Here is a 20,824-nt window from a genome sequence, read left to right as displayed (position 1 = left end):
CAAAAAAAAAAAAAACAAACTGCATAATTAAAGCCGTTGTATATCAAACTCCTTCACCTCATGATAATCTTTAATCCGATTTAATCCATAATAAATTGCTATTCTAGTAATTACTTTTCATATGCAATTAAATTAAGAGCAAACTCAGCGCATCGGCATCAAACTGTCAATCATGCGGAGACTTCATTGAAATTTCTGATTCAATCTATCCTTAACAATCCCATTAGCGAGTCTCCACGTCTCCGTCGATGCCCTGTGCAGCGAAACTTTGGTTTTGCCTCAAGCTGGACAAAGTGCCGATATAGCTTGTCTTGTCTCTTACTGCGACTGGCACTTTGGCATGACTCGACAATGTGGAAATCCCGAGGATACGTAACGAGCACCCTTATATACCCCACTGTAACTTTACATGCATACTGTGCACATACATACATACACGCATATATGACACGTGACGAAACAAAGCAACAAAATATCTACATATATGTGCGCGTCTGTATGCGCGCGCTGTTGAATCATATACGATATACATAGTACTAGTGTACAACGATATATGTACTTATATAGGATATCTCTACATGAGCTTATTATCTTTTAACAATAAATATTTTATGGATAATATCAACGAGTTAAGAACTTTGTTAAGGACTCTAGTCTAGTTTAATCAGGATCTTCCGCTAGACAAGAAGTGCTCGCGAAGGTATTTTACACGTTTTACGACGCACAACTTAACAGGTACAATATAATTGTATTCTTCGAAGGACTAAAATTGTGAATCAATAACTTTTCTTGTCGTTAAACAGTAAGTATTTAACACTGCTAAATAAATGGCGCTCGATATATCAAATATTAAAACTATTTTACTCGCCATTTTTGCTCGGCGAGACAATGTTAATTTTATGTGCAATTATCTCTCATACAAATCTAATTAACATCTCACCATTTTTTTTAGAATAAAGTGTTTTTAATTACTTTTGTGTAATAGCATTTTGATGTCAAATGCAGAAAAATACGCTACTGCAGCGTGGCTCTACGTGTGTTAAACTGAAATGCTGCGTAAGACACCCTATACAAACGCGTGCGGATATGTTATCAGCGTAAAGCATCCCCGTGGCGCGCCGTGTCGTTGTTGTCGAAACGTGTGTGCGGCCGAACTTGAGCGCTCGTTAAAAGTTACCGATGCGCCCCCGAAAGTGGATACGAAGTCCGATAACTCGATCTCGACGCGCAGCACGACGTCGCAGCGGGCGAGGTAGACTGTCGTTTCTGATCGTGACACCCTGAGGGGTTCTTCTCTCTACGCTGTACGCCCCGTTACTTGTTGATGGATGCGTAGCGCATTGTAATAGCGTCACCAAAAGGTTCCACGTTATGCAACACGTGTGCGGCGCGTTAATCGTACGTGTGATCGAACGTTGTTATTGCGCACACAATACGAGACGTATTTATCCACCGTGTTTGCAGATGAGAAGAATACGAGAGGCAGTGCAGGATTATATTGCCATTTATTCCGAGCACGTAAAATTAACATTGTCTCGCGAAATGTCGAGCTAGAACATGTAAAACATTTGGCATTAAGCGCTATTTATAATATTTAACTGTGTTAAACTACTTACCGTTTTACAACACTTAAACGCTTGCCAATTAATAACGATATGTCATGGATCTTCTATTTTGCCTCATAAGATATCTTGTCAGAATCACTCGAGTTACGCAGAGGCTAATTGCTGACAAGGCAAAATGAATAGCTCGAAAGCTGTTCCGAGCAATTTATAACCATGGCTAGCCCGGAGGCCACCGTGGCTATTCTATGGTGCGTTGCGGTGCAATATACACGGATGCAAAGAACGTGAAGTACACCCTTAGCTTGCAATCCTTCTGTCTCCCCTGAATTATACCTGTATTTAACCTATTATGCTACCGGTATTAAGAGAATAACAGTCTATCGTTGTTTTTCAGAAGAAAATTCATGCAGGACGGGATGCGCGACGGGATTTTGAGCACAAAGCTGGAACGAGGCGCGTTTAATTAGTGTAAAGTGCGTTGCGTTGTTTAAAAATGGATATAACGAAGGATTATAAGGATATAGGAGTATACGAGAGCGCATACGCTATTAACATGTATTACTCGTAAATACCAGTAACGCGTAAGAAACTATAAATGAAATATCTATGCAGCTCACTCGCCAACTTAAATTTAATCAGATTATTTACGGACTTTATTCGCATCATAAGTACCATTTTGAAAACTCTTTTGAATTAATACAATTGCATAAAAACCACATGGATGATGATATCGAAGGTATCTCTCTCGATTTGTGTGACGATTCTTTTTGAACTAACCTATAAAAGGGTCATTAACGTTTCCCTTTGCATGTGTAATTTTCTTAAGATCGCGAACAAACCGGTTGCAAATTGCTGTATCATTTCACTGGCTTTCACAGATTCCTGTTTCGTTTCCGTCAACATAACAGTCGGTAATTTTTCTAATAGAGTGCAATTTTTTATCTCTCTTTAATGTTCGGTTAAAATGTAAAATAGATTGTTGCAATTAATTTTTCTATAAATATTCAACCTCATTAGAACCACGCTGAAGTTTACGGAAAATTTATCTTTTATACATTATCGCATAATCGGCGGAATTTCAATTTCGCAAACACCCCTAATAATACATTCGCGCACGAGCGCCGAATGAGACAAAATTCCTCTAGAAATTCCTCAAGAAATTAACCGCGCGAAGCTTTGCTTCATTCTCTAAGCTTCTCATAGATGCGTTCTTCCGCAGCGGCAACATTAATAACAGCAGTGGCAGGCAGCAACCGCAGCAACAGCGGGAGATCGCTTTTGCTTTTAATTTCGTGTCGGAATCACGCCGAAGAAGACCGCCGCGTATCTTTAGTAACCAGTGCATATTTCATAGACGTGCCGTGTGTGCGCATAATTTTCAAGCCACCGCTCTCACACCCGCCTGCAGGCGCGTTCTCCCACCCTCGGCGCACCTCCGAACCCGACTGTCCGCTTCGCTGACGGACGTTCTCTCTGCTCGAAGTGGGAGCCGCTTGCCGCTCGCGCGCGCTCCGTGCGAAGGGTTGAGAGAGAGTTGATTAATCTCTACAATATTTAAGAAGCACCGGGGTCGAGAGCAAAAAGCCTTCCGCCCGAGCTTTATGGGGATAGCTTTCTCCGCTGTATAAAATCCCTCTGGCTAATCCGCTGTTTGCATCGATGTACCCCTTGTGTTTCTCTGCGGTATCCCCGCCTTCTCATTCGATTCCTAGCGACGTGTCGCTCGCGTGACCATGAAATACGTCGCTTTAATAGATTTCTAAACGCGCGGTTAGTATGTGAAAATTTAATTTGTAATATTGCGATGTTATTGTGTTTTTGAAACGTGAAAAAATGAAAAAATGAATAGCAAAAATAAAAAAATTATGACGCGTTTCAAATCGCTGTAATCACCGATAGCCGCAGTGAACTTTCCGGGATTAAGCTTCCGATACGGAGAATGTATATATACGTTATTCGAAAAACGCTCGCTGCAGCTGCAGAACATATATAATCATCATCCTAACATCCGTAGATTTGGTGCGCTAGCCGGTAACTGTTTCGCGCTTTTATGCTCCGGTGTATCGAAAAGATTAAACAAAAGGAGGTGGTTTTACGTGGAAAAATATATGAGCGCAGAATTATAGTATGAGCGTGGTCGTTCGTAATATCCGTATTTGTAATTTTACTTCTAATTCAAACATCAATTCTATCGATCTGTTTTTGAACATTATTCCCGGCGTATCGCATTTAAATGTCTGATAGCTCTTAAGCCAATTAGGTTAATCCGTGTACAAACGCGTGTACAATTTCAATAAGTCGATACGCGAATGATGCTGCGCCGATCATCGTTGCTCTTCAGCCAAATATTTATACGAACGCAGCTTGGCGGGATGCGGAAACGCGCAGCACAAATTGGTAGATAGAATTGTGTGGGCCGCAGCAATTGCGTTACATAGTTTATCACACCTCGCGGCGTTAACTCGCAGCCACGTATCCACCAGGGATTTCGGCACGGCGCGTGCATAACTCGTGCGTTTTAACAATTACAAATCTGGACGTGTGGATTCGATAGCGATGCGCCACGCGAAAGATACTTATTGTTAGTTACGTTGCGGCGTCGTTTCGGTACTGCCGGTGCGAGTGCGGATGTAAAGAGCGTGCGATATCGACGTGAAGAAATCGCGAAAATGGATAATTGCATTGATAATCATGCTGGAGCGAAATGTGGAGATTTTATCGTACTTGATTGCAATAATTCGCAGATTACGACTGCATTGAAAATTTTCTCTCGGCACGTTTTCACGAGAGAAAATCGCACATGTGGGTAATATGCTTGATCAACAAATCGATTGCGTGTTATCGAGAAATATAATTTTTGCCTCGTGTAATTCTTTCGTGTCCTTCAAATTTTGAAACAGCGCGATATAAAGAATAAAAAACTGAAAAATTTCGGCCAATATTCAATTCAAAATAAACAAACAATATTTGAAATGTAATTATTATATTAAATGACGAAATTTTATGTGTAGTCTGTACGCAAAAAAAAGTATAGACACCGAAAGAACGCCAGGGACGCCCACTGGCTGCTCGAGAGCAGGCGATAATTGCATTGCTAATAGCGCGACGGGGTTGGCGGGGACTTACATAGTTTATATCGCACTTTATTGCTTTACCATGGCCATCGTACCCTCTGGGCATTTTCTGAAATGGACGCGTGTGTAGTTTGCGCTCTTCATCCTGAAGCTTAACGCTCAACGTGCAAAGACGATAACGACATAACACGCGTGGGGGCATAATATAGATATTAGATAAACGGGTCCCGCTTTACGAGCCATCATTGCCATGATTTCTTGTCCTCGTAGTTTCTCAACGTTAAATTCAATATCGTAACTTTGTTCTTTGACTTCAATAATTAATTAATTGCCCTTCCCGCAACAAACCGCAGTAATCGAAAAGTTAAACATTTATTTCAGAAAGTAGAATTTATTTTTTACAGTAATATATTTTAATATATTTTAAAAGTAATATATTTTAACAGTAATATATTTTAACTCTCTTTCCTCATATGTGAACTTTAATACAAGTAATTTAACACGAGTGTTTATAATCTTTTTTTTGAAACGTTTCTATAACATTTGTGCAAATTTTCAAGTGTATAATATTTTATATTTTAAAAACTGAAACAATTGTACTAAATAAAAATCCATTGATCCATCCGCGTCCAGAATTATCTGATACAAGCTGAATTCATAGAACATGATGTGATAAAAGTAAAAGATAACGTAAATAATAAATATAAAAGCATGTTCATATTACAAAAATTCTCAGCAATATGATAAAACTTAATGGAATTGATAATATCTTCTTTTTAATTTTTATAGAGATCGTAATTGCGACATCAATCACGAAAGCAGAGTGCAAAAATATCTCCGATCGATAGTAAGAACACGCAAGTGAGTAATTATTGAGAATCAAATAAAACCCTGTTAAAGATTGATTTGCCCCCAATTTGTCAGATAAAATATATTACTGCGTATGTATTCCGAACTTAAATCTATATAGGACGTGGGTTATAAACATGCAAAAAAGCTTACGGTGTACTTAGCGGTGATGATGTAATCATTTTCAGACTACCGTATTAAAGACTTATTCGCATCGTGTATTTATTTATTTATTCCCAAAACGCGTACCAGGATTGACGTTTGAGCGTAACATAATACGCTTTACCCGTTTCGAAAAGGTTTATCTCCCGCAGCTGCGCGCGATTAAATAATACAGTTTTACTGAATAACTAAATATTCACCAGGATGTTTTCCCTCGCTTGGTCTATCTGCATACGCCTCTGTAGAAACATGATAGGACCACTAAACTCTTCATAAATCGGATTATCGGAGGAACACAAAATTGTTAAATCGATAAGACGTTTACGCGGCTTTTCCTAGTTTATTGCTCGCATTTCCCGACGCACTTCGCTCGACCGCCTGCGCAGACACAAGCGTCTACGTAATTGATGAAAATTTACTTCGAATTTCTTCGAATCGGCAAACGTCTGTAGATCCGTTATCTACGCGAGACGTCGATGCCGGGACTCATGGGACTTCGGACTGACTCGAAGAAAAACGTACGGCAGAAGAACATCCTCGTACCAAAAATTACTTTTCGTGTTGAACTCCGGCTGCATTACAAATACGCCAGTCTCCTCTTGTAAAAGTGCTTCAAAGTTCCGACTCGTAGACAAGAGATCTCGAAACATCGAAAACTCGTAGAATCGTTTTCTAAGTTCGTACAAGGAAAATTCTTCACTCGTAGCAAATGTGTAATTCGGCGCAAACTATTGCAGCGTTAAATATTTAATCGAGCGTATCAATATTTAAAAATTCTTGATGGATAGAAACATAGATTAAAATTCGCCATTAATAATAGTGTAATATGTAAGATATATTAATATTGCGTATAAAATCGTCTGCAATTTGTAAATTTATTATCATAAATAATTTTTCAAACACAATTATGTCATGTTCTCTCGCATTTACGGCGACTAAAGTAGACAATCTAAAAAATATCGCAATAGTAACGTGTGACAGATTTCCGATGTGTCAAATAAAATATATCAATAAATCGCAATGCGATGACATGAACTGAAAATAAGAGAAGACTTGACATACCTTTGTGATGTTTATTGATGCTTATCACTTGGCCGTCTTCTCGCTTCCACATTAATTTCGGCTGTGGATATCCGTCCGCCTTGCATGTAAGAGTAATATTCTGATTTTCTCGAACTGCCACAGTGCTCTCGGTAGAAAGCGAATCCAATATATTTGGTGGCACTGAAACACATTTGGTAGTTTTTTTTCAAGATTTATAGCGCATTATTATAAAATTAATATATGTTTAACATTCTTCTTAATGCACATTGTTTATATTTTTTATTTTAAATTTTTATCATAGCAAATATGTGTTTGCAAAATTAAATTTGGAACAAATTATTTAATTCAAATTAAACAATATTTACCAACGACTTGAAGAAAGCCCACTTGACTTATCATGGGGTTAGTGTTTACTTGGCACATATAATAACCCCGATCGTCTTGTTGAACGCTACTAATGTGAAGCAACCAAGTTTTCTGATTGTCATGTGACACAGAAAACCTGGGCACTTTCACGACCACATGTTTGTGAACGGTGAGTAGCATTTGACGACCCACATGTATCCACGCCACCTGAAAGCAAGAATAAAACAGATATTTGAATATATATATCTGGTTAAAATCAAACTTGTGTTTTAAATTTAATGTTGTTATTTTGCAAGTAGCCAAGATAAATATTTAATATAAAATGCACAAATAATGAAAGATTTGCAAAAACATATGAGACATTTTGTTTTATATTTGCATTCAATTTAAGAATAAAACATTTTTCTCTTATGATAAAGATCACATTTGTAAACGCTTAAACAATCTAAACCTTCGTAAAATGCTTGCTAATTAAACACACATTATGCAAGTTCACGTTTAATCCTCCAAAATTCAAGACTTGACGTTGACAGTAAAGTTAAACTACGTTCACGTTGAAAATTTCAATGTCCTTCCTATAGCTTCAGTAGACACGAGCTCATAAAGTCAAGAGGCAGCTGTCCGTTTATCGTGCTACATTCGTGCGTAAAATATTCCCACATTAGCACATTGTCGGAATCGCATCGTCTTATAGTTGAATATTCCGCTACAACGAAATATTTTCCTCTTTTCGAAACTCGCAAATGTACCTATTGCAGCATCCGCGCGATGCAAGCTTTATGACTAATCTCGAATTCGTTTTACGATTCCATTTTTATCAATGAAACGAACGTGAAATCCAAACCGATTACAAGTGGCATCACCGACCGGCGAAAAGAGAAAGAAAAGATCGCGGCGCGTTGCTACGCGCGATCACCGCGAACGAACATTATTACGCCGGTATTTTACGCTTCACCGAGGTAACTCGCTCCTAACTAAGCTCATTTCGCGACAAAGCTTATGCACTTTCAAGGATTTCTGAGTTAACCTGCTTCTCCCAAACCTTCTCGTTTCTTCTCGCCACGGATTTGAGGCAACGCCCGGTTGCGCAACGGCGCCCATTGTTTCTCATCTTTTTGCTCTTAGCTCTTTTTTAAGTATATTTCCTGGTAAGCGAGACAGCAACTCCGTCCGGCTTGGTTGCTTTTATCCTGGACACATTCTCTTTCTTGTCTACCTGTTAAGCGCGATTTTACTCCTCAAGAGAATAAGGAGCGGAACAAAATATCTCCAAAAAAAAAAATTAATGAAAGTCTAAATAAGAGAGATATCTAAAATTGGAAGAATGAAAAGTTTCAGTGCGCCGAGAGAATAAGAATTAATATGAATGAAGTAAGCGAGACAAACGCGCATTTGTCTTACTTATTTAATCCATATTAATCTCGTACCTGTATTATGATATTCGCAATTTTGTACAATGATTCTCTCTTTTTCGGAGACTCGCTATTACTCGTTTCCTTTTTAGATTCGTTATCGCTGCTTGGCAACATCTGGATTCGCGGAAATGGCGCTTCTTCCGCTTTTTTACTCTCTCTTTTTCTGGCATATATATACTTCCTCAAATTAAACCAGAAACGCCCGTTCGGACAGGGTAAATTGTATCATTTTTTTTTCTACTTTTTCTTCTCCTTCAACTTCTCCTTTGCAATAGAAAAATTTCGCAATAGCGCAAAAAACATTACAACGGAGAACGTAAATAGCGTGTAATTAGATTTACGGCCGCAGCTTGCTCCTCTTTAGGCATAACTATCCAATGAGATGTAATTTCGTTTGGCATTACTCGACAAACGAATTATGCTTAATCGACTTATCTGAATCTAAATCCGACGAGACATTTACATTTAGAAGTTACTGTTTCCTGTTTCTACTCCATCCTGAATTCTTTTTCCCTCAGGTATTTCACCTAGAAACTCGGCAACAACTCCGTCTAGAATTGTTCGCCTATGTACCGCTTCTCCTTTCCGTCGACACTCGGGTAAGCAAAAGTTTCAGGTACGGAAATCACAGTACATCCTGGGAAAGTTCTTTAAACAGTCAGACGCCAGTGACGGCTCTCCTAACGAAGAGCTGAGAAGATGGATGGTGGCGGATCTCTGAAGATCTTGTCTGCCAACGGGATTTGCCGGTTTCCGAGGATCTCCGAACTCGTCAGATTCTGTTTCAACTTGCATGTAATTCTGAGATCCGCTACGCGAAGATGCGGTCGCAGCGGTAGCTTTCGGCAGATTTTCCTATGTCGCATTCGTGAAGAAAAAGAAAAAAAATGGAAGATCTTTCAAGAGGAGAAATATAGCAGCCGCAAAAGTTTCGAGATGCATAACGCGGGATCGCTATCGCTATCGGGTAATTTTAATCGGCTCCCTCGCTATTATCAGTTCCATCCAGATAATTTACAAATCGATTTCCTTCCTCTCGCAGTGTCGAGATTAAATTGACCATTATATAATATTATATAACAAACTTTCGCGATTAATAAGTTTTATGTTACGTACATCTCTCGGAGTGCAATTTTCACGACGGTTTATAAGACCCGCCGAGAAGAGACCGGCGTACTGAGAAAGTTGCCTCCTCCTCCTCCTCCTCCTCCCAGAATCTCCTAGAAAAGTCACCGTAGCGCGATACGAGAAACTTTCGTAGTCACGCACCGCGGATGGCTCCTAAGTTCTAACGAAGAGGAAAGAAGCCGCCACGACGTCCACGTGCAGGAAGATGAGTGCCCGCTTAGATAAATGTGTTTGCCTGAGTCTTTTGAAAATTAAATCCGCGACAATATACAAACGACGTTGTTGCAGCAATATAAACTGACGCGTAGCAGTAAATAACATCTGCATTGAGTGCAGTCGCGATAAAGTTATGCTTGTAGCGAAATAACGTGCAATAACTTCTGGTTTAACTGTCAGGCAAGAATGCATCTTAAAAAGAAATGTTTCTTTATGACACGGCGTTATATCAGTCTTGAACAATCTCGAGAAGAAATTCTCGCCACTTATAAGCTCGATTGAAAACTCTGGCAATGGTTCAAAGCCAGTCTCGATTGGATATCCCGCCGGTAAAAAAAAAAAACACCTTTCTATCGAACGTGAAATGTTACCGCAAAGTAAACGTTGCGATCACAATTTCAATTAACAGCATGTTTTAACAGTTTCGTTTAACATTGGTGCACTCCATTTACACCGAGAAATACATTAATGGACTTAGATTTTCACACGATTAGCGCGGTGCCGCTGAGAGGCGATTTGATCGATCGCTTATAGGCGAATCAAGTGGAAGCGTGTTGCGCTGCATAAACAATTAATTAACGTTGTGCGAAATCGCGAACAATAAGAACAAAAAGAGTAAAAGTTGCACGAAAGACCTCAAACAAACAACACGCATCCGCATCTTTGTGTATTTTATTACATTAACAATTATGCAACGAAATAATATTCGCGTAGTGATAATTTTAATAACGATTTTATACGAGGCTGTAAAGTATGATATTTACAGATCCATATGGGAGCGTATAAAAAAATATCGAAGAACGGTCATCTAAATTATAACAAATCTAGTAACCATGACAGGTTATACAATTGTACGATATGGGTATGAAGTTTTTTTACAATTATACCTACGTATGATTTATCTAACTAGCACGAAGCGAAGATAGAGATTCTGTTTGCACATATCGGTATCTATTGACAGTACGATGGATGATTCAATGCAATCTAGATTCACGCGTTCACCGCTCGCTTCGTTCACTTTTATGCTTAACCTCGCACCCGAGAGCTCGTTTTATATACGGATTTTTCGGCGATCGATTGACAGCCCGAAAGCTGATAAGAGGATACGCGATAATTAAAATATAGAAACCGTAACGCAACCTCCATACCGTAAAATGATTTCGGTTTTCTGTTGAATGCAATCTGCTTTCGCGATATCGACGGCTGCTCTATTTACGCATATAAATCCATATTTATGTGTTATTTCTAACCAATACCAAATTTCCAAGTCAAAACCGAAAGTAAACAAGACTGGAATAATTCATAACAACTGAAACTTAATGTGGCAACGATTCTATAAAAGCCACCGTATATAAAAAAGAATTTGTATCAAAATTTTGTTTAAGACACAATTATTAACATAATTAGAATTTGGGATGTCTGTTACACTAATTAATAGAATCTTTATACATACATGTGTGTATATATATATATATATGTATATATATGTATATAAACTAATACACATATTTTCAAATATTACGGAAATGCAATATTGTTCACTTGAAGCAAACGTAAGTTTTGCAAGAATTGTAAATATATCCGCCAACTATTCAGAAACTGCATATGTCTAGATAAGACAAGATAAATATAATCGTACTACGGAAAGGTGAATATTTGCACATTGATAAGTGAACAATGCAAACATGAGTTTGAACTAGTTTCAGTCTTCAGTCTTCAGTCTTTCATATAACAATATCCAAGTGACATTGTGTCGAAAAATATTTTATATTGCGTAATAATAAAAGTAGTAAATAAAATTATTCCATTGGATTTTATAAAGTGTGCAGTCATATTTGGTAAGTCGTGTTTTATATTTTAAAAAATATGAAAAAAATAATTCTCCTACATATATGTTTATGTTAGTTACATATATAATCTACATTACATTTAAGCATAATTATTCAGCGTTAGTTGTAAGTCTACATTATATTGAAGCATATTTATCCAGCGTATAACGTTGTACTGTCGTAATTTCTTACATTTCTTCTTTTCTAAATAATTAGTACTGTTTTTTCATACTTTTGCAATATTCTGTCCTCAATGCAGGCTAAAGAAATCATATTTAAATAATAATGGCGTAACTAAAATTTTTAAATGCTGAACATTATCGTACGTGCATTTATTATATTCGATATCGCAAAAATATCCTATTAACTTTAACGTTTTTGCGATATCTTTCATTGTAAAAAAAAAACTTATCCAATATTAGACGTCAATATTTCAAGCAAAGTCAAATTAAATTGTTGGTAGCGTTTGGCACGTAGGAAATGTCGTTATGGCAAGATGTTGGACGTTTGGCACGAGCCGCATCCCCTTCCCTCTTCCCCCTTCCCGGTTGTTCGTCGTTCAATTTCGATGGTTCAACTTGCCGTCGCCGCGTCGAGGAATTAACGTGAAATACATCGTGAGAACCGCGCGCAGTCAACAGCACGGAAGTTTTGAGCAAGAACCATTCCGCGCGCATATAATTCATGCGAGATTGCCGCTAAAAAAGTGGAATAATATGGAAAAACGGTCAGATAATTCCGAAAGAGATTTTATGCCGATTTTATGCACTGTCGGTTCCTGGTTTCATATTTGCGCTTACCAATGCTATATATATATAATATATTGACTCATACTGGTACGAGTTATGAAAAATGCAGGCAACTTATTCTTTATAACATTATGCTTCGTGTAATAAGATGAAAGATATTCGTATCTTGAAAGAACCGAGACAAAATTGAAAAAAAAAAAAAACGATGCAGCTTCTATATTATTTTTCATTAACTCGAAAAGCACAAACAACGTTGACCGGGTTTACTTATATGCTTACCAAGATTATGCAAGAGTTTCACCGACAAATCCATCAGCTATCGAACTTTTCATTTGTTCGATGCAAACGATCCAAAGTATTAACGACTTTTAATAAAGCATTATCCGCCAGACCGGTGTACTGCTAATGAACCACTAATTAACGCTGACGCCTCGCTTCTAAATTTCTTCCCAAAGTAATTCCGCAGGAAAATTCACAGGGTCGTAAACGATACGCGGTCGCTCCCGTTCAAGTGCTATTACAGTAGTTGCATGTGCGACGATGGCCGTGGGGCAAAATTCAAAAGTGCAGAAAGGTTGCAGTTCGGAGAGCAAGACTGCTTGCTGGAAATGAGCAAGAGAGAGGGAGAGAAAGAAAAGCAACGTAATTGGGGCAAAAGAAAGAGAGAATGGGGTGAGGGGGTATACTAGAAGGGATGGAGAAAGAGAAAAAGATGAAAGCTATTCTGGGCTGATGAGAGAGAAGCCAAATGGGGATGTGGCTGAGCGAAGAGATGCGCAGGAGAGGGCGAGCCGAGTGGTTCGAGAACATAACAGGAAAGGAAACTGGCATAGGGGTGGTACAATGGAATTAGAACGAGTTATGTCGGACTCGTGCAGCACTGATGATGATACAACATTGAGAACCGGTGAACACTGCTCCTTTTAATCAACTTTGCGAAAATATTCCCGTGGGTCGCCGCGACAGCCATTAGGCCAAGTCTGATTTCCCAGAAGATCAGTCAGGCTTGCATTCCTCTCATGCTCTAATGCTGCTCTAATCAGCGACAGCTGACTTGGTTGAAGAATATCATTGTCTTTCCCGACGAGTCCTGCGGTTTTTCAATTAATTTTTCTCTAGATATGCTTTAGGCATTAAAGCAAATGTGATGACACATAATATCCAAGTAAATTAAATATATAAATTTGTTCGATTAATTTCCATATTTAAAATAGACACTTATTCGACTAGGACATTATTTTTGATTAAAATAATGAAGCAAGCATGTATATAAAATCTATTTCTCAAATTTTTCTCTCGCTAAACATTTATCGATTCTCGCTTCGTTAAATTTCTATAAATACATAAATAAGTCCTTCGAATTCCACTTGTATTTATTACTAATCTAACAATTGTTAATGTTGCATTATGAATCAGCATTTACGGACATCAAATTACATAAAATAATAGTTGTAATTAAAAAGACGTACGTAATTAAAAAGTAATTAAGTACAACTAAGTACACATTCTCGCTCAATAATTTATTGCTGTATTCGATAATTAAAAATAACTACTGTTAGTATTCATAATTAAACGTGACACACACACACACACACACACACACACACAATAACATCGTCGTTACAAAACATTTTTAAAGTATTTACAATATATATATTATAAATACTTTTAATTTATAAATATATTGTATCTGAAAAGCATAAAGCTTCAAGAAAAAAATGCAAATTATTGTTATATTTTATAAGTAGTGAAGAATGTTAGCAAATGCATTTTATATACTCTTACTATCTATTTTAATTAATTAATTTTAATTAATTATTGGAACCGATACCAATCTCAAACAGCTGCCAGTAGATATTTATGCATAATAATAATATATTTCAAATTTTTTATGAATAGTCTTTTTCCCTTTAAATTTGGTAACAAATTGTTCATTTCATTCAAAATTAGTTTCCTCTGGAAATAAAACTTTTTGTCCTCTCATGCGCGCACACAAATTCAACACAAATATACGTCTACTTTCAACTTTTTAGTACTTCTTCAATTTTAAAATTATCTTTTTAAATAGCTGAAATAGACGCATAGAATGGAGAAATAATGCCTGGTAAATGTAATTGTTCATTAACTGAAATACTCCTTTTACAAACAAAAATTATAACTTTAAAAATAATGAGAAAGATTTTAAATCATTGTAGAAAGATCGTAAAATCATTGGAGATTCAAACGGAAACACATTCGCTCGTTTTAGGCACTTTTATATTACATGTAAAATAACACTTTGCATTTATTTCAAACGATTTTTCGACCGGCGCCGTGCAATTCATCTCGCAAAAGGGTCAAAGAGGCAATTCCCTTGCGAAAAGGTCTTCCTAGCATAATTAAATCCGGGAAAATTCGCGAAGTCGTACGGTTTCTTCGCGTTCCAGCGGAACGGACAGAGAGGACAGAGAGGGAGAAACTTTGGCACCCTGCAGATGAAATTTTCTGCCATTTTGATCAAAGGGCTCGGCCGAGAACTGCAACGCGTGGCAGTTATGCGCTCTTGAAATGTCGGCTCTAACGAGACTCGTCGTAGTCGGGGTACGTGTTTTGAATTCGAAGAAAAAACGATTGCACGTCTCCCTACCGTCGTCGACCAAGGCGCCGTGTAAACTCTCTAAAAAAGACGATTCAGAACCGTAGGAAATTAGATTACTTTTCTGTGCCGCGTTTATACTCCACGCAAAAAACGAATGTATCTCGAGTGAATTAAATATATCGTGGACGAATATTTACCAAGCTGTTTTAAAAAGTTAAAATTGTGTTCTTTTAACAATTCTTAATGACAATTAAAATGTATAATATGACTTGTAAAGTGATACAATACTGGAATATAATGCAACAGAAAATGGGCTATGAAAATCCAGCGCGGATGTCGGGGCGCAAAAGATATTATAAATTAATAAAGAATAAAATGTTTTGGCCTCTCTCTAATTTTGGATTCTCTTTAGTCTGATATGTAACCTGGAAAGAAAAACTTGGACAGGAACATTTTGTAATTTTATTTTGCATTAATTTGTATCTTTTGCACTCTGACATCGACGTTTGGTTTTCATACTACTATTATACTGGTAATATTTCGTTAAAATAAGATAATTTTATTACAATATGCAATAATATATTTTATATTTGTTTCATTTGTGAAATTGAAAAATAATAACTATGTCAAATAACAAGTAAATATAACAGAAAAATACGGGACAAATTTTTTGTTTTAAAGAGCACATAAGCATCATTCTATTAAAGCAAAATTAACGAAATAAAGGGGGGAAAAAAAAAACCAGAAAGAACGATCACCTGCTAAGGTATTTACGCGATACATCTTATTTGTACTATCGCCACAGAAATAGCGTAACAAGAAATAGTTTCGATATTGCGCTAGGTTCGACGGTCTGAAAATGATTGGCTGAAAAGCTGAAACGATCTTCAGGTCGAGGCACAAGCCAAATACCTTTATAACCCCGGCAGAAACAACAACGGACGATGCCGAGGCGATCGAGGTCCGTTCACTATTTCGTGAAATCGAGCTGCTGTTGTGTAACCGCATACATTCCTCCCGGAGCCGAAATGGAAACTATTTCGCGCACAGCTCGAAAGAGGGAATACCTGTGTTACACAATGGTCTATTTTCGCGGTCGTTAAAGAGACGGAAAATTCTCAGACTTCTTTTAAGCTCCGCGCGCTCACAGAGAAGCGAAGAATTTATTTTCCAAGCGGGGGAGGATGCGACGAGCGATATCTCGATAAATTCTCGACAAGCGGGATATCGACGGCCGATGTCGAATCGCGCGAGAAGCGAACCCGGAAAAAAGGTGGGGAAAAAATAACCGCTTTATTCAATATCGCGTAAGGAATTATATATGCGGGCCGCTCGCGAGCGGAGGCGCTTATCGGCGAGACCGACGCGACGCTCGAGCGACGCGCGATCGGAAAACGTTTGCTTACACACGAACATCGTCGTATCACTTTAATGGCATTCTTAATAGCCGTAGGAGAGTTCCGAAGTTGATGTAATCTCAATTTCCCGGTTCCTGCGCCTGATATATCAGTGATTTTCCACCTTTGCGTTATCGTCTGGAAAGTTTGTCGAGTCATGCGGCGGTTCCGGAGCGGTTGGTTTCGCCTAATAACCGTCTTCTGCCCAGCGCAAACTGGTCCGCGCGCGTGCGACCCCGGACCCGGCCCCGTTGCGTGTGAGACGGAAGACTTTGTACAGGATGTCCTGTGCATAATTGGCGGAAAACCGGACATCAACTGGGATCGTAATTTTCCAACTTTATGCATTACATTTAAAAGTCGTTGGAACTTCGATGTTTTTGCTAATCAAAATTTACACCGACATTAAAACATGTGTCCGCACAGAAGTGTAATAATTTAGCAGATTTGAAACAACCTGTACGGAGGATTTTACATCGAGGAAAATCATACTAGTAGATTCTCCGGTCGGTCGGCGATCGGTCCCGTTCATCATTCAAGGCCGTCCGTGCAAGACCTAATCGTATGCTTGATGCAATTTTCTAACGGAATAACATACCTATCGGAATATATAGCCTCTGAGTAATTGCAAGTTACGGGAAAAGCAGAGCGAGATGAAGCATATCTCAAATGTTTTCCGCTAAAATATTGTTTCCTCAAACTTGTGTGTTCAATTTGCATTTCTCACTTCTTATTCAAAAATAAAAGATTCGAACACACTCGACTTATGTGAATAAACATATTATAATGACAATTGCGAAACGATTGTATTTTATTTATTTATATGAAATTCTAATTGCACATCACTTTGGTGTATAATATATAACCAATATAAACAATATATATATATATATATATATGCGTTTCACATTAGCATAATAAAATTGCCATCTGATGATTAAATTCTCGTAAACATATCGATTTAACATTGCGCGAATCTGTTGCATGTGCCAAGCGCGTGGCTTTGAACGACGAGCAAAATGAAAATGATACAATCGACAGCTTTTAATGAGGTTGAAGCATTTCCCCGATTTTTCATATAACCTTCGGAACATGTATAGCAATTTTACTTTAGAAAACTACATTGCTCGTTACGCCTGCCGATATGTTTGTTCGTGTGTAACGTTGATCGCCTGCAGGCTACGGTAGTGGCGTCGCATCCAACTCCCTGACGGAACAACTGATGCATTTCCAATACGGTTGCCTAACAGCGGTCTTCAGTGCCGGCGGGACAAACCAGCAGATCACAAAGTATATCAGATAGTGATTACATGCTTTTTTCTCATAGAAAAATCCACTGTTACCTACTGATACACTTTAAATGTGTTATAGACTCGCCACAAAAAATGTAGGTATTTTTTAGAGATATTAAAATCATAAAATATATGAAAAAATATTTAATGTTGCATGTATTATTTCAATAAAATAATTGGAACCGGGTTTAAAAACACGGGTTTTATATAAGAATGTCTGGCGCATAGCTAGATTTCTCTATCCATTACGTTATGCCGCAATGTCTTCAATGCTAAAAAGACTCGTAGAAAAAAGAAGTATCGCATACGTGGAGCTATAGCAACGGAAAATTATCCGCTTTCACGTGAACCAAATGAACCAAATAAATTAAGGCAAAACAATGTGCAATGTTATGAAGAGAAAATTAGCATTTTACCCTCACAAACACTGTTAAAAAACGGAACTTCGTAAGAAACGCCTTTACGAGACCGGTGCACCCTGTAACACGCTCTTTGTAATCCGGTTAACGAATAATTGAGGAAACTCTGTTTAGTAAAGAGCGGCAAGTTCCGACCGCTGGAAAAACACGCTCCGGGAACGAAGAAGAAAATTACAGGTATAAGAAGAACCGGTTGGCTGCATGAAACTAGGAAGAGAGGCGTTCAATTTAGATCGCTGCTATGCGAGATTCCGCGAGCATGCTTATGCAACATTCGAATGTGTGTGTTACCTTATAACTTCCGAGGTTTTCGATGACACACGGTAGACTGACGTCCCTTCCCAGTGCTACTGTGACATTTGGAATCGGCTCGGCAAATATCGGCGGATCAGAGAGTGCTGCAACATATAAATATAAATGCTACATCAGTTATATGTGTATACACGATTATATGCGTGTGTCGACATATGACACAATGTTTATTAGTTTTTAATTGTTTGAGTTGCCATTTCTAAATTTATTTCCAAACAGAAAGAAGGAGAGAGAGAGAGTCGGTTAAACCGCAATTAATTTTGATTGACATTTATAGAAACATTTCTGTAATAGTTAAATTGCGCAAATGTAATTTCCGTCGTTGTAATTGTAATCAATTCTAAATTTGGAACAACTTTTCTGCTGTTAGCTTCGGGCAAACGTTTAATGCAAAATTCGATATCTTGCATTTCACAATGCGAATTTGCATGGTATGAAATAATTAACAACCGCCGAGCCGCCATAAACAGTAACGCGATTAACTCGTCGACATTTTGGAATGTAAAAATATCATTGACGGCGTCAATAAAACGATAATTGTGACTGATCAATTCCTGAGGGCCGGAGAGGAAATTGGCGGCCGCGCTCGCATCGGCTCGTGAATTTTTCATCTTCAAACGCCGGACTGTCCCGCCGAATTGCGGTCGTCGATAAACGAGGTCCGTTCGAAGATAAATTAGCGGAAAACGATTATTCGGGTAGGGACCCGCCACATTGTGTCACGCCCAAAATCCACGAGACCATGCCGATACGAGCGAGGTTCCGATTTTTTTTTCCCCCAACGCTGACATAACGTTGGCATTTCGGAAACGGTTCTCGCGAGCGAAATTACGTCTCGGCATTTTTAAATCCACACCACGGCCATTACGCGGTGCGTGTTTGCAATTTACATTATTTGTTCATGAGCGCCTGCGACTGCATTTTAGTCAGATTATTTTAATTATAACTCATTCAATGCTATCCTTTCTTATTCCATTGAGATTTGTTTATTTGATTTCACGCTTTCCACATGAAGAATGTTTATTAGCATTAAATAGGCAGATTAATTATTTGCGCACGAACAATTTCGCAAATTTTTATAACACGGGGAACATAATCTCATTAACGGATCGCATTTTGCAATTACGTATATGTACATACGAAGTATTCGTATAAAGCATGTAAATGGTACTTATGTGGAATGCTATAAAGGAGGATAACATATGCATGAGAATATATATGTTGCATGTTTCATTACAAGTCCGATGTATTTTGATCACTATGGCCACTATCGAAACGAAGTCATTATTCGGTATTGCACTCGAACAAAACATCAAGACAAACATAGTCGGTTTATATTATGTAGTAGTTACAAAATGAAACATTTTATTTTATATATATCACGTTAATATAATTCCACTTGCAGATATCATGTGGATGCTTACGCGATATTTCGGAAATATTTCGAAACGCTTAGCCCACTCGTTTCTACTCAAATTTTTACGGACACGCATTTACAGCGCGAGCAATTATCATGCAGACAGGAGCATCGCGGAATTTGAGTTTAAATTTATATGACGGTGATACTTCTCGTTTAAAGTTGAACCAAAACGCATATATCGTTATAGCCGCGAGACGGAAAGTGTGCCTGTAGAATATTAAACGTACAATATTTTTATCATTATTATTCCCGTTGTACCGCGCGCGTTGAAATATTAAACCGATGTCACCGGATAATCCTTCATATTCTTTCACACTTTGCGTGGAACCGTAAAAACCGAAAGGTATTTGTATTTAAACAACGTAGGGCAGACGAATTAAGAGCCAAAATTTAAATTGCAACACAAATCATCTGATGAATGGCGGAAAAAAATTTACCAGACATAGTTGACAAATGTCACAATCCTGACGTTTGTTTTAATCAAAGAATATTTCATTTAGCTCGTAACACAATAAAATCACACAAAACATACGCTTATAAGTATAGTATATCGCAAATAGTTTTGTAATATAAATATATGTGTTAATGACTTTTAATTTGGAAGTTATAAGAGAAATGCGCGCAATAATATATTATATTTTAAGTAAAAATGTAACTAGACAAATTTTTTAAAAATAATTCCGTATTTCTCAAGAACTTTTCAATGATTAAAACCAAAGAAAGGCAATATTCGAAGAAACAGGAATTCTCCATATCATGATAAAACAATCTCACCACAACAACGCTTGGTATTGTAGATAAAACACGCGTCTGGTGTCGGCGTGGAGAAAATCGAAAGTGCTGAAAAGAAAAGAAAGGTGCTAGTACGCTGGCATTCGTGTCGATCGACGATTCTTTCGAAGAAGTTTCGGAGATGGTGCACTCGAGAGTGAAGTAGGAGGAGAGCAGTTGGCTGGCTGCTCAACCGGAAGAGGGCAGCCGTCAATTCCGATCGAAGACTTTGCACTGA

The 20,824-nt window shown here is 37.9% G+C and overlaps 2 protein-coding genes across 10 annotated transcripts in view; one reads left to right on the top strand and one right to left on the bottom strand.

Moving 5' to 3' along the window:
- LOC105669315 (lachesin-like) overlaps positions 1-20,824 on the bottom strand; it is a 264,653-nt gene that overhangs the window by 61,238 nt on the left and 182,591 nt on the right. For all 9 annotated transcript variants that reach the window (XM_067354711.1, XM_067354710.1, XM_012362198.2 and 6 more), the window contains 3 exons: positions 18,375-18,481; positions 7,060-7,267; positions 6,713-6,874 (listed from right to left, as the gene is read on the bottom strand). In XM_067354711.1, the coding sequence (XP_067210812.1) occupies positions 6,713-6,874; positions 7,060-7,267; positions 18,375-18,481 (477 nt within the window). The remainder of the gene's footprint in view (positions 1-6,712; positions 6,875-7,059; positions 7,268-18,374; positions 18,482-20,824) is intronic.
- The window catches only part of LOC105669316 (alpha-(1,3)-fucosyltransferase C-like), a 99,595-nt gene that overhangs the window by 66,208 nt on the left and 12,563 nt on the right, over positions 1-20,824 (top strand). The gene's annotated exons all lie outside the window — the stretch shown is intronic.

Source organism: Linepithema humile, chromosome 5 (assembly GCF_040581485.1).
Source record: "Linepithema humile isolate Giens D197 chromosome 5, Lhum_UNIL_v1.0, whole genome shotgun sequence".
Classification (NCBI taxonomy): Eukaryota; Metazoa; Arthropoda; class Insecta; order Hymenoptera; family Formicidae; genus Linepithema; species Linepithema humile.
The sequence above is the reverse complement of the archived record's forward strand: the minus strand, read 5'-3'. Positions and strand labels throughout refer to the sequence as shown.